Raw genomic sequence first — 17,109 nt, 5'->3', positions numbered from 1 at the left:
AAACCAGAATTTTCTGATTATCACATAACTTGAAATCAAAACTCCACATCTTACTTAAAAAAAAAAAAAAAACTACTTGATCAATTTATATATGATTTTGGGAATATGACTTCTGTTCCATGATGGGTACGAATAAAGATTTTGAAAGTTTTTCTGTACTGTTTTGAAAAAGTAGGTTTAATTCTAAATAAGTACCAAATAAAACTATCCATAATAAATATACATACCCTAAAAATGGCTATACGATCTTCCTTTGGTAGTTTCTGAAAGTCTGGAATGTATTTCATGAAATTGGTAAGTCGACACATAAAAGCACTACTGAGAGCAAAGAATTCTTTCGCAGTCCTCGGAATTGACATAATGTCACAAGGATAGTTTTCATTAAATGTTTTTTCATGTTCCTGAACAAGTTGCCGTATTAGAGTGAGCGTCTTAGCTGTACTTTCAGTTGAGCCAATCGTGTTCCAGTACATGTCATTGCACACTGGGTAGGCGTCGGCGGGTAAAGTTCTTGTTTTAAGACTTGGAACGGGAGGGGGTTCTGAAGAATTTGATGAACATGTTTGTACCAGTTTTATGCAGCTACCTGGACTTGATGCCGATGAAGAAGGAGAAACGTTATCCATGGAAGGTTTTCGAGTCATCACACTAAGCCTCTGTCTACGCTTAGCAAGTTGTTCTTCGTCTGAAATGGGAAAGAAGACATATGTTAGCAAGTTCTATGAAGCCGTCTTTAAAAGAGAACTAGACCACGTTCAGTATTTGTTATGTGCATTATTAAATATTTATGAAAAACTTCTTGGAACTTCCAAACATTTATTAATGGTTTATTTAAATGTCTAAATATTTATAAAGAGTTGTTGAAATATCCAAAAATATATATGAAGAGCCTTTAAAATGTTTTAATGATGCTGCTTGACTCCCTACATAGTATCCCTGTAAATTTGAACCCAAATAGCCTTGTTTGGGGTAAAATATTAGAAAAAAAAAAAAATTATAAAACCTTTTTGAAATTTTCACGTATCTAAGAAAAACTTTTAGAATTTTCAAATATTTAAGAAAAACTTTTAGAATTTTCAAATATTTAAGAAAAACTTTTAGAATTTTCAAATATTTAAGACAAACTTTGATAGTATTTAAAGGTAGAAGTAAGCTCCCTCTACTGGGCTTTAAATCTTTTTACATCTACCAATTGAATACTGCTAGCACACCAGTCGTTAGACTTTTCCTCTTTAACAGTCTGCAAAAAAAGAATTTCAAACCTAATAAGACATGTATGGTCTGGCAAATACCAGCTCCTGTCACATCACCCCCAACATGCAGAAATTTAAATGTAACATGAACAAACATCTTGTGGCCTTGTTCCCCTTGTACATTGTCCCCTTACAAATCTGACTCCTATGCCTTGTCTTAAGTCAATAAAAGTAAATAGATCTTAAGGGGAGATAACTTCAGCATAGCAGAATTATGATTCCACAGTTTGTCATAAATCAAACTAACATACAAAAATAAAATAAAAAAAATCTCTAACACAAAGTTATCTGGATCTTTAAAGTCAGACTCAAATAGCATTGAAACTGAAAAATCAAATTTTTTTTTTTTTTTTCTGACTAACCAATTTTCATTTGTCATTTTTGTATTATGCTATTAGTAATAAAATAACATATTTTACTACAATTTATTTTTAAACTTAGCAGAAAATTGCTAATATGAAACGTTTTAAATAATCACCTAAAATTAACAAGGAATATAACTCGTATTTTCAATTGAAGAATTTTCTACCTTATATACCAACAAATAAAACCCAAGTTGATTGTATGGCGTCCTAGGCAACTCCAGGTAAGTACAACCAGTAACAGACATAAAATGGGGAGAAAGAAGAGAATAATATTCCACACATTCGAAAATGGGTACTTCTGCAATTTATGGATTATATTGAAATCTTATTTAAAAACACATTCTTAACATGAGGAAAGGAAGAGGAGACTTTGTTAACTTCTGTAATTTTATCTAACCATGAACAAAAGATACAGAAAAAATTAGATTTTTTTTAATGGAAATCGCTCCAGACAAGGCATAAAGCCACTTGATGTAAGGAGCTATAATTAAAAAAAAAAAAAAAAGAGAAAAATACCACTTCATGGTCAAAAAATAGCCAACAATAAGTGGGACATGGATAGGTACCGACCCAGAAAAAAGCAATTCTTCCCCATTTCTTCAGAAACATTGCTCATGAAATGGAAGAACTAAAGGACAAAGGAAGCAAGAGTTGCAAACGTGTCAAAAGTAAACCCATTTTCTACTCTCCTAAATTTAATTTGAATTTAACTTCAAAATCTTACTTAAAAAGTATCAGGTTAGGTAAACTGCAGAAGTACTCCAAAATGTATTGCTTTTATCTAATTAAATCATTAATATAAAAAAAAAAAATCAAGAATATAATAATTAATTAAAAAATATATATTAATAAAAAAAAAAAAAAAACTTACTTAAGATCCAATCTTTCTTCATACCAACAAGAAAACATTTTTTTAATCGACAACTGGAGCAAAACTTTCGGGTATGTGGGTCCAACCGGCAGTTGCCATCAAATGTACAATTAAAAGCCTGAAAAATAAATCACACAATGAACATTATTCGTTAGATATCAATATCAAACGTATCTTAAAAACACTAAGGAAAAAAAAAAAAAAATTCCTGCTCAGAGTGAACCTTTCTGGTGCCAAAATAAATTACTTCAAATAATCAATTAGTTATCCATACCAAATCGAACTAGGAATCCTGCTAGAAAGAAAAAAAAAAAAAAATTAACTGCAAACTCGTATTAAAAATAGAACGAAAAGAATTAATCAAGAGCACACTGATTTCATTTAGAAAACTGTTTATTAAACAGTCAAGTAAATATACACAAAGTTGGGGTGGTGATAAGTAGAGCTATGACAAGAGAATATTCTTATTGGTTTGACTCTTTAGTATACTCATGCTGGTCAAAAAAATAGAACATCATGTTTTTTTATGCTAAATTCTTATTGAGTACGATTTGTGAGGTGTAATCGATGCTAAAATATCCCTATCATGCTAAACTGAAATAGTTGTTTTTTACGACAGAATGTTTTTTCATATCAATTGCAATGTTTTTTTTGTTTTTTTTTGTTTTTTTTTTTTTAAATATTTCTTGTTTCAAAATAATAGAACAAGACAGGTAAGTAAACAAAAAAAGATTTCTTATTAACATAAATACAAATAAAATTAATCAATATTTAGTAGCAGCAACTTTTGCCTTGATAAAAGCATCAATTCACCGGGAGCATGGAATTAACAAGCTTCTCGCAATCATGTGTAGACACTGAATCCCGTGTGTTCTGGATTGCAATCTTCATGACTGTAAGGGTAGTAGGTTTTTCTTTTCGGAGCTTCCTCTTCATCTGGTCCCACAAGGCTTCAATAACGTTTAAATCTGGCGAATTTGCCGGCCATTCAAGAACAGAGATTGATCGTTCTCGGAGCCAGGAAGACGTGGTCTTAGCAAGTGTGCCTGTGCTAAGTCATGTTGAAAAATGATGTCTGTAGCCTCCCTGTCAAACTGGTTATCCAACACTGGCAGTAAATTAGCTTCCAGGATATCTTGGTACACTTTTGCGTTTACAGTTTCTTTGATGAAGCATAAATTACCAACATCTTTAGCACTCATACAGCCCCAAACCATGCAAGACTGCAGGAACTTCACAGACTTCTTAATGCATTCTTGGTTATACCGTTCTGTGGTTCTTTGCCAAACACATGGCCCTTGGTCGCCAAAGGAGATACAAAATCAAGACTCATCTGAAAAGATCACACGCCACCATTCGTCTGCAGTTCAGGTTTGATGAGCAGTTGCCCATTGCAGCCTCTTCAACATCTGCTTCTTGTTAAGGAGTGGTTTGGTGGTAGCTATACGATTTCAGTATCCCAGTTGTCAGAGCCTTCGGTAGGCAGTGCTTCTCGAAACGCCAGCACCAGAAGCCTGTTTCCACGCTTCAGTGATGTGACTTGTTGATTGGAATCGACTTTTCTTAACCACTTTGTCCAGTATCCGGTCTTGTCTTTTGGTGGTGCTTTTCTTTCATCCACATTTCTTGCGATTGCTGTTGGAAACACCCTCAGCACTTTTCTGGAGCACTTTGGTCTCCACCAATCTTGAACATCCGACCTTGATTGTGATTTCCATGTGCGTCTTTCCTTCTGCCCACAAATGAAAGATATGCTGCTTCTCAGGCAAAGATATGTCTTTAGAGCGACCCATACTTATATAGTATTATTAAATCGCTTCCAAAATCTTTTTAAACAATATTTGCAAAAGTTTTGGAGTTTAAGATTACTCAATGACAAAATGTTCTATTAAATTGAAACATTGATTTTTCTAATGTGACAATAAAGTACTTATTGGCTGCCATATGCACCTCCTCAAATTATTAAAAATAGTTGCAATTGTTATTTAAATATAAGATATCTCGCCTGTACAATTTACAAGCCGAAAATTATCCCAAACGGAATGAATTTACATATGTTTTATTATTTTGACCAGCACGAGTATAGCTGACATAGTTAATCAATTAAGAACCACATCACTCTATCTAAAAGCATATATTATTTACTGATATATACTCGAGAGTCAAAATAATGAAAAAAATATTCTTTTGTCATAGCCCTAGTGATAAGAGTAGGAAAACAAAGGCCAGGTTGGTAAAAAAATAAATGGTAGTGATAAGGTGAGTGGGAGTAGAGTTAGCAGTAGGACGACATTTACAGACTAGCCTGCGTGCCCGGCGTTGCCCAGGTGTTTGGAGGTGTGTTGAGTAAAAAAAAGAAAAAAGGTGGTAGTATGTAGGTACCACAAAGGAGGAAAAGAACGAGAAAAGAAAAAAAAAAAGTGACGTCTTTGCTGTTGTGGCCATCGCCAAATCAGAAGTGACGAACTTAAGGCTAGTCAATCGAAAAAAGAGAATGAGATGCAGAAAAAGTTCCACAAAATTTCGAGGAAAGTTTAAGAAAACTTCAAGAACTAAATCGTCAACCTACAGATCAAATTGGCAGTGGTTGCTTTGATCGGGATGAGAGAGATGATTGTCAAAGAGGCGACACCCCCACCCCACCCCGATTAGAAAGGAATCGAGAACTAAAGTGAACCAAAGTTGGAGAAAAGACAAAAAACGCCAACAATTCTCATAAAGTTGAATGTATCTATGACCTTCTCGTTGTGAAAACTGATAATCCACTGGTGCCAGAAGTGATGTTGAAGTTAAGTACTCTGATAACTAATGTTCTAAGAAAAGGAATTTGAAGCAAGTTGAAAAATTGGCATGCAAATTATGATCTCATTTAATAGACTGTGGATGCAAACCCCCATGACACATTCTCTTTTTCTTAAAAATGAAAGTCTAAAGTAAATCAAGCTAACAAATTGCTGGTATTTATCTCTGATATATCTCCGTGCTTGAGAAGCAATGGAATAGTTTTGCAGGATCAGTAATTTAGCAGAAAAACAAAATTTTGTGCAGTTGCCTTTCCGGAATAAAAAGCTGTGAAAACAGTTTCAAGATGGTTGCAGAAAACAGCTTCTTGAAAAACAGCTTCTAAACTTGGCACAAAAAGGACTGTTTGGTTGGTTCAATAAATTCTACTGTTGAGATTCAAGATCTGTTATTAGTAAGTGATCGGACATGGTAATGCTATTGAGAGGTTTGTGAAAGTTGTCTGACCACAGATGGTTAATGCCCCATATTTTCTTAACTCGCTGTGCACATGTTGAAACGTGATAGTCTTTAATTGTGTAAGTCCATATAAACAAGAAAACATTCCAAGGAGTCACAGAGAAGTAGACAATGTCTTGGAAAAAATAAAATAAAGGGACTTGTGAGCAAACAACTTATGAAGCTCAAGGAACTGAATTCGAAAACTGACTTAAAAACCCTATTCACATTGAGAGGCGATATTGGAAATAACTTGGAGTTGCCTCCCTTTGTCTGTTAAATGATGTGTTTTTAGAGTTGGGTAAGTAGGAATTATCTCCTCTTTGACTATATTTAGAAAAATGTGTGTATGTGGCATGCCCTATTTTTTCGTGTTGCAAACATGTAAATAAAAAGACGTCTTTTCTTACATCTGTGTGCAAAAGGCTAAAAACACTTACGTTGCTAATTTTTTTTTTGTCATCGTCAATATAACTTCCAGTATAAAGTCATTCAAGGAAGAAAGGTATGTTTTCTTTATTTACTTCATAATTAACAGAGGTTATTAATAAATCCAACAAAACTTTCACAAAAAACACACAACCAGCTACAACCACTATATATGATTTCTTCCCGTCTCTATCTGTCCAAATCTAAACGCAGATTCCATGAACAAAGCTTTTTCCTAGAACTGCCCGCCTTTGGAACACTGTTCCACTGTCCTGCTTCCTGGTTGAATACAACATGGTAGCCTTCAAATCCAATGTAAACAAGTTCTTGTTGGGCCGTCCCCGTAAATAATCAAATTCTACCCAATTTACACCCTTAACAATTACTACACTACCACCTTGCATTCATTAACCCTTATCCTCGAGTGGCTTTTGGGCCTTGATAAGTGGTGACTCAAGAAAAAAAGAAGTGTATTTCACAGCGAAGGACACAGAAATGAAACTCCACACATGTACAAATGAACATTTTACTTAAGATAACTCCCAGAGCTTTTCAATCTTATTTGCTGCTATGTTTTTTTGTTTTGATTTTGTTTTTTAATGTCTTCTATAGAAGACACAAAATAAAAGCAACCAAACAATTTCAGGGTCTCATTATAAGATAGCGATACTATTTATATGTAGAAAGGCCTCATCAAACACCACAGTTGGGTTAGGTTACCACAATCTCTAGACTATTCCTGAATTGAAAAGCATCATCATAGTCATAAAAAAGGAGAGTGAAAAGAGAAGAATGAGTTATTGCCAATTCAGTTTTGCACATCGTATCCACATTGAGCGAGAGAAAAGTTTTTCAGGCATATGTCCACAGTATGATGACGTATTGAAGTGAAACTTAACCATTGAGCATTGATACAATGAACGTGTAATGTAAATCTTAAACAGAGGCTTCTGGTGACCACCTCCTCAGAGGAAGATTAAATCTATAAAGCATAGCGTAGGGAGATGTGTGCAGAACAGGAAACTTTGATGGTATGGTCACATTTAATGAATGAGAATGTTTGTATCAGTAGAGGTAGATCAGTTCAGATGGCAGGCTCAACTCAAAAGGGAAGACCAAGTAAAACATATGAAGCGATAAGGAAGGACTTCAGCTAAAGAGGGATAAATAAAAACCTGGCCAGAGATAGGTTAGTTTGAAAGTTAATTTCTAAAAGCTGTCAAACACATGCCGGTATGTAAAACAGGTGTCAAACCGAATATAATGATGATGTATTCAGGTATGCTAATAATTGAATGGCAATAAACCAAAGAATGTTGGACATTCATGATTGAAACTTGGTGGACAAGCCAGGCATAGACTGAAGTTTCTTTGTATCAAATATGGTTGAATCATTAAATCATTTCTCTCCGATAGGCTCATAAGAGTAGTGGTAGATGGACAAAAATCGGAGGCCTGCAATATAAATGCTGGAGTCCCTCAGGGGTCAATCCTGAGCCCAACTCTCTTCCTGATCTACATCAATGATCTTCCTAAACATATACTTAAATCATTCGTTGACATCTATGCTGATGACACGACCATCTACGGCAACACATCAAAGGCTGTAAATGACGAAGTTCTCTCGGATTCTCTCTCCTCTGATCTCGAGCGCGTGGTTCAGTGAGGGAAGATGTGGCTAGTTACCTTTAATGCATCCAAAACCAAACTCCTATCCTTACATCATCAACGCTCTGATCCCCAGCTGGCATCAATTGTGATGGATGGCTCTCGTCTGGGTGAGGCCCCGTGTTTTGACAAGCTTCTGGGTTTGACCTTTACTCCTGATCTGAAATGGAACACGTACATCAAGTCTGTTGCCAAGGTCGCAGGAAAGATGGTGGGATCCTTCTACCGCTCCAGAAGATATCTCACTACTGATGCAATTCTCTATCTATATAAAAGCCAAGTACGGCCAAGGATGGAATACTGTTGCCATATCTGGGCAGGAGCTGCCAAAAACAGCCTATCATGCCTTGACAGAGTACAAAATAGACTTCGTGGTTTAGTGGGGGATGCCCTTTTCTCTACCCTGCAACCCCTCTCCCACAGAAGAGACGTTGCGAGCCTATCCTTGTTTTATCGTTATTTTCATGGCAGGTGCTCGTCTGAACTCCAATCCCTGGTCCCCCCTCGCCAATCTTTCACGAAAAACACCCGTCTAGCTGAATCCACTGTGAAAAATTTCCCCCACTCTATATCTGTGCTTAAATCAAAACGCGGATTTCATGAGCAAAGCTTCTTTCTTAGAACTGCACGCCTGTGGAACTCTGTTCCGTCTGCCTGCTTCCCTCCGGACTACAACTTGGATGTCTTCAAGTCTAATGTTAACAAATTCCTAATGAACCGCCCCCCTAATTAAACACTTCATAAAATCTCCTCACTAACGTGATGTACTTGCAATAACCCTTATCCCTGAGTGGCTTCCGGGCCTTGATAAGTGGTGATCACTATGTAAAAAAAAAAAAAAAAAAAATTGCAAAAAGGATTGTGAATTTTATTAACGACTCTTTGAGTGGCATTTTTTAATTATTTTTATTTTGAGCCACTCTGTATTCCGATACATTTAGTTTGTAAGCATGTAGGTTCAGGCTTGACCATTATCTGGCCTTTAATGCTCTTGAACTCCAACTGTTATACAAGCATACACCACCAACAAGATCGTTGAAATCCATGGTTGGAATGTGGAAGAAACCATTCTGTTATGAGAATCAAAACACACGTACCTTTTTCTTCAGAGCATTTCGCCGGAAAAAAGCCTTACACGATTCACACGTGACAGCATCAAAGTTGTAACCGAGAGCAACGTCGTTGCAGACACGGCAGATTAACTTTGTGCCATCTTTGGGTTTTGGTCGCCGCTTCTGCTCCTTCTTGACTACTTTAGACTCTGGCTGCTTCAAAATAAAAAAAATAAAAAATTTTTAAATATACCCTTTAATACACAATAGAGATATTTCAATGATATAAGATGACGTCTCCACATGTAATCAATTATAAGAAAATTATGAATATATATTAATTGTAAACTAACAGTTAAACTCAAATGTATAGCTTGACTTCTCACAAGTGTCTTTTTGCATTTGTGAAAATATATGCACATGTTAGAAGGTAATTTGAAAATTGATTAAAAAAAATAATTTATAACTACATATAGTTATAGAATTAAAATTATTCAGAATTGATAATTGTATTGAAATCGGGAATTTAGAATGGAATATACATACATACATACATACATATATATATATATATATATATATATATATATATATATATATATATATATAAATATATACCAATTGGAATAGTATTCAAATAACCCTTTAACCCTTAACACTACTGAATTACCACATAAACTTTTGTGGGAACTTATATATCAGATATATATTATCTTTATATATACAACTGTGTCTGTCTGTGGAACGGTCTCTACCAAACTACTCTGTCAATTTTGGGTCTACAAACTTGAAACTTGATATATAGGGAATTTACATCTGTGGAACAAATTCGATTTAGTGTTTAGCCAGTAAAAATAGCTGCTAAGGGGTCAAAATTAAAAAAAAAATAAAATGGTACTTGGCAGGCGTAAATCAACTAAACGTTTTACTTTTATGCAGGTGCAAATATACATTTATACCGTTAACACATTATTTTTAAAAAAAAGTTTTATATGCGTATGGACTTAGCTCAGATGGTAACAAATAAGGCTAGAGAGCTATATATTTTGGTTTCGATTCTAGCTAATGGCACCCGAGTCATTTTTTTTTTAATTTTTTTTTTTTTTTATCTTTTGAAATCACTAATAAAAATTGGGTATGATACACAAATCAATAGAGAATTGGCTCTCTAATAAATATATACGAAATCTGCATAAATTAAAATATCATATTTAAGCATAATTTATGACCAAAAGGCCTGCTAGTATATATAATTGAGAGAGAGATAGTTTACATTGACTAATTTGCACGTTAAGATAAATAATTAACACTGGACAAGAAAAAAAAAACACGCCAGTATTTCACAACGGTTTCATTTTCATTACGTTTTGTGATAAAGAGCAGAGGACTGTGAAACATTAACATGTAAATTAGCATAACGCCCATAATTTTAATAGCTTTTCAGTGAATCCTGTACATATAAATACATAAACATATACGCATACCTAAGATATGATGATTGCAACATCTTGCCAGACGAGTGTCACTCACTTGGACACTTAAAGTCCATGACCCCAAATGCCTGAGGGAGCATCTATACAAAGATGATGTTACAGAGTCTTAGCTTTGTACGACAGCCAAGTCTCTCTCTCGGTTCAAAATGTTGAGATCCAGCAACAAGCAAAAGCAAGATAGCCAGCAACAAATTAAACTGCAGACCAGTTTAATGCGGGTACTGGTCTCCCACTTTATGGTTTTTTAAATCAGAGATTTGCTTCTCCAAGAAAGGTTGCCTTCACCACGGCTTACGGGAGCCCTCTCCACCTAAGATATATATATATAATGTTTCATTTTTTTTATTCGTCAGACTTTACAGAAATGGTTATTATTATTTTCCAAATAATAATAACCATTTCTGTAAAGTCTGACAAAGTTGCTGGATCGTAAATATGATTCGGCAACCGAAACATGTGTAACTAAACAGATAAAACGGTAATAAAAATAAAACACATATTTTCTCTGCAATAGTATTGAGCCCTCTCTTCAAGTTTTTACTAATTACCATTTTTGAGATATATATATATATATATATATATATATATATATATAAAGCTTTACATTTATGACTTTTTGTAATAAATTGCTTCATGTTGTCTGAAATTGCTGTCATCATCTGAATTATTTTTCATTTTCTTGTGATAAAAATGAAAAAAAAAAATACTGTGCTATGAGTTATTCGTGAGGTTAAAGAGCTCAATGTAAAAGTAAGTGAAGACATAAAAATCAAAATTTAATGTAAAACATATCAGCACTGTCTGCACACACATATATATAAACATGTACCTCAATTAAGTTGTGGATATGAGTACAGTAACATGCTACCGTCATGGTACACACATATATTAAAAGTGATTGTGAGAGTGAAAACGTGGGAGAATGTACAGACAAAATTCAAAAACTTAACTGAAAAATGAATATGTATGTGCGTACACGCACACGTTTTTTATTAAGAATCCCGCTTTTGAATATAAGCGTTGTTGCCTGAAGAGGTCTCTAGTTACTAAATACTAGAAGACCGAAACATGCCCATGACTGTGTAGCAACAAATTACTGCTTATGTAAAGACAAACTGAAAGTGTAACTTGCTCTACTTTCGTTTGAGCACTCTTGTATTAACCTCGTTATATTTCACTGGTTACCATAACTTTGGAAAATAGTAACCTCAAATGATATATATATACACACACATGAAAAAGGTAAATATACACCCTTATTATCATTAATTTATAATTAATAAAACATAAAACAACTTAGAAAAAAGCTTCATCAATGTACATTCACCACATTCAGGCTGAAGTAAAAAAACAAAATGCAACTATATCCATTTAATTTATCTTTGCTCTAAGCAAATCTTCTAAATGAAGAAATGTAAAATTAGGTTCATTTCTTGAACAAACCGTATCATCAAAACATACATTTTAAGTTTATTTAATTTTACACTATCAATTTTATATCCTGATTATATATATAGTAGTAAGTTATAAATATATATAACTTACTAGCTAGCTCTACCTATGTATTGAGCACTGTTGAAGTAAATACTTACAGTTTACGCATAAAAAAAATACTACTTTCGTATACTAATTTATGTGATTAAATGAAGTAGTCATATATATATATATATATATGCGATATCAGTTAGGTAGACTAATTTGCATATTAGTTGTGAAAAAGGATACTTTATTAATTAACTATTTGCTATTTTTAAAACAGTTCTATTTTGCAATATTGTTTTATTTTCATGGACAAATATTTAGCAGTTTTATGTTCGAATTTTCCTTTCTTCAAAGGAGCCTATTTGACTTTTAACAAATTGTGATCTAGTTCGGACTTGCAAGTGAAAAGGCAAATTGATTTTTTTTTCTCTCCCTTTATTTATGGTAATATTTGAAATGTGTTTGGAAATTAACAAAATGCTACTGTTTATTTCTGATTACCGTAGATATTTAATAATACGTGCATATATTTTTGCAAATGTAAAAATTAATTATCTGAAATGTTCTACAGATTTTAGTTTGAACGTTTAAAATCAAAAACTATTCAGAATTTCATCATTAAGACAAGCCATGGAAAATTAAGTTTTAAACAAATGAAAACAATAAGAAAGACTCATTTTGGGGCACAAATTTTTCCAATTTCGATACCCGAAAAAAGTTCTGATTTTTTTTCAATTCTCGGTTCCGATTAATCATTCCAACACTAATATATATATGATGGACTCTCCCATCGATTTCAACATATGAATGCTTCCACCACATCAACAAAGTTGCTTGGAAATCCACACAGATGATTTGTTTATAGTGGTGAAGGCTTTGTGTAGAACCAACCACCCTTTTTAGTATTACTGCTAACCTTTGTGGGTGCAGATGACTGCCACAGGACAGAGTATACAATAGACTGCAGGTTTTTACATCAGTTCCTTCTCCTAGATACATGTCTTATTGAAGACGTGGAGTGCATCTCTCTCAGTGAATTAATGCGCCCTCAGATACCAACCTAGAAATTTCTATGACTTGGCACGGTACATACAGCAAATAGCCTTCCCAAATATCAACCAATCTGGTACTGGCCAGGTTCAATGTTGCTTAACATTGCTGATCTGGCGAGAACTGATGTGTCAACGTGATTATGCCATATATATATATAATATAAAGCTGAACGTCTGTGTGGGTGTCTGGTCACGAATACGCTCCTATATGGTCGACTATTATAGAAAACTGATCACATATAATGATAGAAGATGTATAGAGACACAGGAATGGGTATGTATAATCTGGCATGATGATGATTCATTAAAATTGTGGGGTCTGTGTACACGCCTGGTCCACAAAGTATGGAAATAAAAAATTTAAAATAAACGTTTACAAGTGTTTTTGATATAGACGTACATAGTAAGACTTTGATAAGTATGTTTTAACTTAAATAGGGATGGTATAATAAAATTGTGGGGTCTGCGTTCGCGCCTGGCCTCCATAGAATGGAAATAGGCACAAACTTTAATAAAGACTTTTTATATCTATCTGCGTAAATATACTTTGATAATTATGTTTCATTTTGAAGAAATATGGTATAATATAATTATGGGGTGTTCGTTTGCGCCTGACCTCCATAGAATGGAAATATGTCACAAAGTTTAACAAGGTTTTTTAATATAGACCCACAGAATATTGTGATAAGTGTTTCAGTGTGAACAGGTATGGTATAATAAATTATGGGGTTTATCTATTTTATTTTTACTTTCATCATATTTTGCTTTGGTTTTGATACCTCCAAATTCGAAGCTATCTCTTTACAACCCTTCCTTTTCATAACCTATCATACTTTCATAAATCAGAGTCTATTTTCTGTAGGCTGTTTTTGAACCCAGTCAACAACGGGTACTTTTACTAATATATATATATATATATATATATATATATATATATATAAAACACCAGTGTTTATAAAATATTACTTAATCACAAGTAGAGTTGTATTATTACAGAATTTTCTTTATTTATACAAATATTATTGGCTTTCTTCCTTTCCTCCCCTACTTTCACTTAAAAGAAAAGAAAAAAATTTAAAATTAAAAAAATTGTACATTCGCATTGGAAACCAGTTGAGACTAATGGCCTGATGATGCTGGATCAGAAAGGAAATCACAGCTGAAACATGTATGTACATATGTAGCCAATAATCTTTGTATAAAGAAAATTATACAATATATAATTTTAAACTTATGACTCGGCACGCAGATCCAATATTACACCATGTTTTCGTTTTTATATAGTCGATTCCAATTTTATATTCACAACTATGTAAGAGTTTTGTCAAAATATTTTGCAAACTCGCATGTTTACTTTTAATTATATGCAAAAATAGTTTGTCCAAACATAGGTAAAATTAATTCCTCAAACAGAAGTTTTACACCAATTTGATGTCCCTCTTATGAAGATAAAAATCAAGATATAATGCTACTAAGCCAAATGTCTAGAATCCTTATTCCAATTTTAATCAAAATCCATTACATGATTTGGATTCTAAGAAATGGCTAAAATTTAAAGCTCAAGCTTAAGACGTCTTAAAAAATTAAAATTCAATAGAAACCTCATACCTGAAATTTAGGGAGTATTTATTTATTGATGTCTAATGGCTGTTGTTAAAATTACATGAAAAAACCAGGGATATCTGAATGTGCATGAAGAACACACCACCCACCCCCACCCATCTTTTTCCCCATTGCACAAAATTAAACTAAATATAGCTCACACTTGAACCTTTTCTGTTTAGCAGTTGTGTTCCAACATTCATAATGACCAGTTAATTAGTTTAGGAGTGAATCCTGTATCCACACACACACACACATATATATATATATATATATATATATATATATATATATAATCGGTTATAGTCAGCTAATGTACTTCCTACCTTCCAGTGTGGCTGCTACCGGGAGCGGTGACAAGGCAAATCAATTCCTTCACTTTTTTTCTCACATTTATATCTCTCCTGTGCATCTACTCATTTTTTATTACGTTTTTCCAATCATTCTTTTTTTTTATTTAATAATCATTGAAAAAAATTTTTTGTCTTATTTGATTAAGAAAAATTATTGCAATTAGTTTTTTTGTTTTTTTTAAGAATTATTGAAGACAATTTTTGCACTCTTTTTTATTTTTTTTATTTTTAGAATTACTGAAAACACTTTTTAAAATCTTTTAAAACTATTTTGGGAATATTATGTATTGCATACATTTTTTTTTATGTTTGAAATTTTGATTTCGATAATTTCATTTATTTTGATGTCAATTTTATTTTTGTACTTTCATAAATATATTTATTATAAATTCAAATAAAAAAACTTTTAAAATAAAAAAAAATATATATTTTTATAATTTCATAAGATATTTCTTATAAAATTTCAAATAAAATAAAAACTTTTTTTTGTTATTAAAAGTGCAAATAAGGACTAATTCTATTTTTCTCAGTATAATTTTGTTTTTATTGTATCATCATCATCATCACGACGGGCTCCTTGCCCGGACCAATATGACTCTTCCTCTCCAGAGTTTCCTGTCTTTCATCAGTTGCCTCAGATCTTCAAGTTTACAGTTGGCGTCATGTGCTATTTGTTGGATGTACGTGGATCTAGGTCGTCCTCTGCTTGCGCGTATATGTCGTGGAGTCCATAGCAATACATCACTCACCAATTCATGCTTGCTCCTCAGACAATGACAGGCAAATCGTAGGCGTCTTTCTCTGATGGTATTAGATATGGCAGGTAGATTGCCATAAAGTTGCTGCTTCGTGGCATGATTTTGCCAAGAAATATTTAATATTGTTCTTAGCATACGGGTGTATGTGCCATCTAGTTTTCTTTCCAATCTTATTTTAAATCGAATTTTATTGTATACTTTTCAATAATGCCCCTTTTCTTCTATTTTATTTCAATAAATCGCTTCACAATAGAAATACTGAAGAACAAAAAAGGTTTAGGAACTGATTTGCCTTGTTACTGCTTCCGGTAGCAGCCACACTAGACCTTAGCTGACTATAACCATATAACCACACCTCAAACCTATATTAGATATGCGTATGGAAAGGGAAACATGAAGAAAGGGATGAAATATGTATTGGCTTTGACTTACCAAAGAAGTGCTGCTGTCAGGTTCACAGCAATCATCAGACCACTGCATACCAATGGAGTCATCGTTCTTGAAAAAATAAAAAATAAAATTAGTATAAAATATATATATATATATATATATATATATATATATAAATTCTGCATTTTGCCAAAATTAAAAACAGAATATTCAAATATGCTCAATTTATAGAAAATGAGTCGGTATCTTTTTTCTTTTTTTTTTTTATAGAGGAAGGGTCCTGTAAGCATTGTGTACACGAAAAAGTGCAGTAGAATTACTAGTAGGTTGGGAAATGAGGTGCTTCTATATTATAATAACAAAAAAAATATTGAAAGTCTTTTCTTTTTCTTTTTTTTTTTTTTTTCATGAATAATTATTTTGCTACCTTTGTTTTCCATAATTTTTGGATACGTTACTATCTGTGACATGACAATTACATAAGATACCATTTGTTTTACTTGAAAGTCAATATTTTTTTCGCTAAAATATACAAGCACCAGAAATGGCAATCAGTTTACATGCAAGAAGTGTAAGACAATGAAGATGGATGAGAACTCGGATGTGGAGAAAGTATTATTGGATGGTGAAGCTATTGTGCACTTGTTCCATAAGTCATGACTGGATAGAGGTCCTAAGTAATTCGCAATTTTATTTATTTGAGGACTGTTATCTTCATCTTTATAGTTGTTGTTTTCATGACGTTTCGGCCAACTATATCTCTGGCCTTCGCCAGGTGGTTAAACAACAGGTCGTTGAATCAACAACTATAAAAGATGAGGATAATAGTCCACAAATAAATAAAATATACAAATTACTCATCTCAAAGAATTACAATAATTAAATAATCCGCAATTGTATCGGAGGTGACATCGACCGAAACGTTGTGAAAATGACACTGAAGATGAGGACATTAGTCCAAAGAATACAAATAATAAGCTAATTGGTAAATTTAATGATTATTGAAAATATCCTATAAATGAAGAGATAGGTTGGTTGTTTTTGTTTTACGGCATATCAACCCTTTTCAGATTATTTAATGCCGAATTCAGTAATTTTGAA

The 17,109-nt window shown here is 33.1% G+C and overlaps 1 protein-coding gene and 1 long non-coding RNA gene across 17 annotated transcripts in view; one reads left to right on the top strand and one right to left on the bottom strand.

Annotated features, from left to right (window-relative positions):
- Nucleotides 1-17,109, bottom strand: part of LOC145283711 (vitamin D3 receptor-like) — a 1,095,565-nt gene that overhangs the window by 4,717 nt on the left and 1,073,739 nt on the right. For 13 of the 16 annotated variants that reach the window (XM_080132744.1, XM_080132747.1, XM_080132736.1 and 10 more), the window contains 4 exons: nucleotides 16,051-16,116; nucleotides 8,924-9,094; nucleotides 2,490-2,607; nucleotides 228-685 (listed from right to left, as the gene is read on the bottom strand). In XM_080132744.1, the coding sequence (XP_079988870.1) occupies nucleotides 228-685; nucleotides 2,490-2,607; nucleotides 8,924-9,094; nucleotides 16,051-16,116 (813 nt within the window). The remainder of the gene's footprint in view (nucleotides 1-227; nucleotides 686-2,489; nucleotides 2,608-8,923; nucleotides 9,095-16,050; nucleotides 16,117-17,109) is intronic. The other 3 variants (XM_080132749.1, XM_080132751.1, XM_080132750.1) reach the window with 1 other exon arrangement.
- Nucleotides 1-17,109, top strand: part of LOC145283715 (uncharacterized) — a 214,982-nt gene that overhangs the window by 89,302 nt on the left and 108,571 nt on the right. The gene's annotated exons all lie outside the window — the stretch shown is intronic.

Source organism: Euprymna scolopes, chromosome 8, assembly GCF_053919585.1.
Source record: "Euprymna scolopes isolate OS-2025 chromosome 8, ASM5391958v1, whole genome shotgun sequence".
NCBI lineage: Eukaryota > Metazoa > Mollusca > Cephalopoda > Sepiida > Sepiolidae > Euprymna > Euprymna scolopes.
Note: the sequence above shows the minus strand (reverse complement) of the source record. Positions and strands in the feature narration are given on the sequence as shown.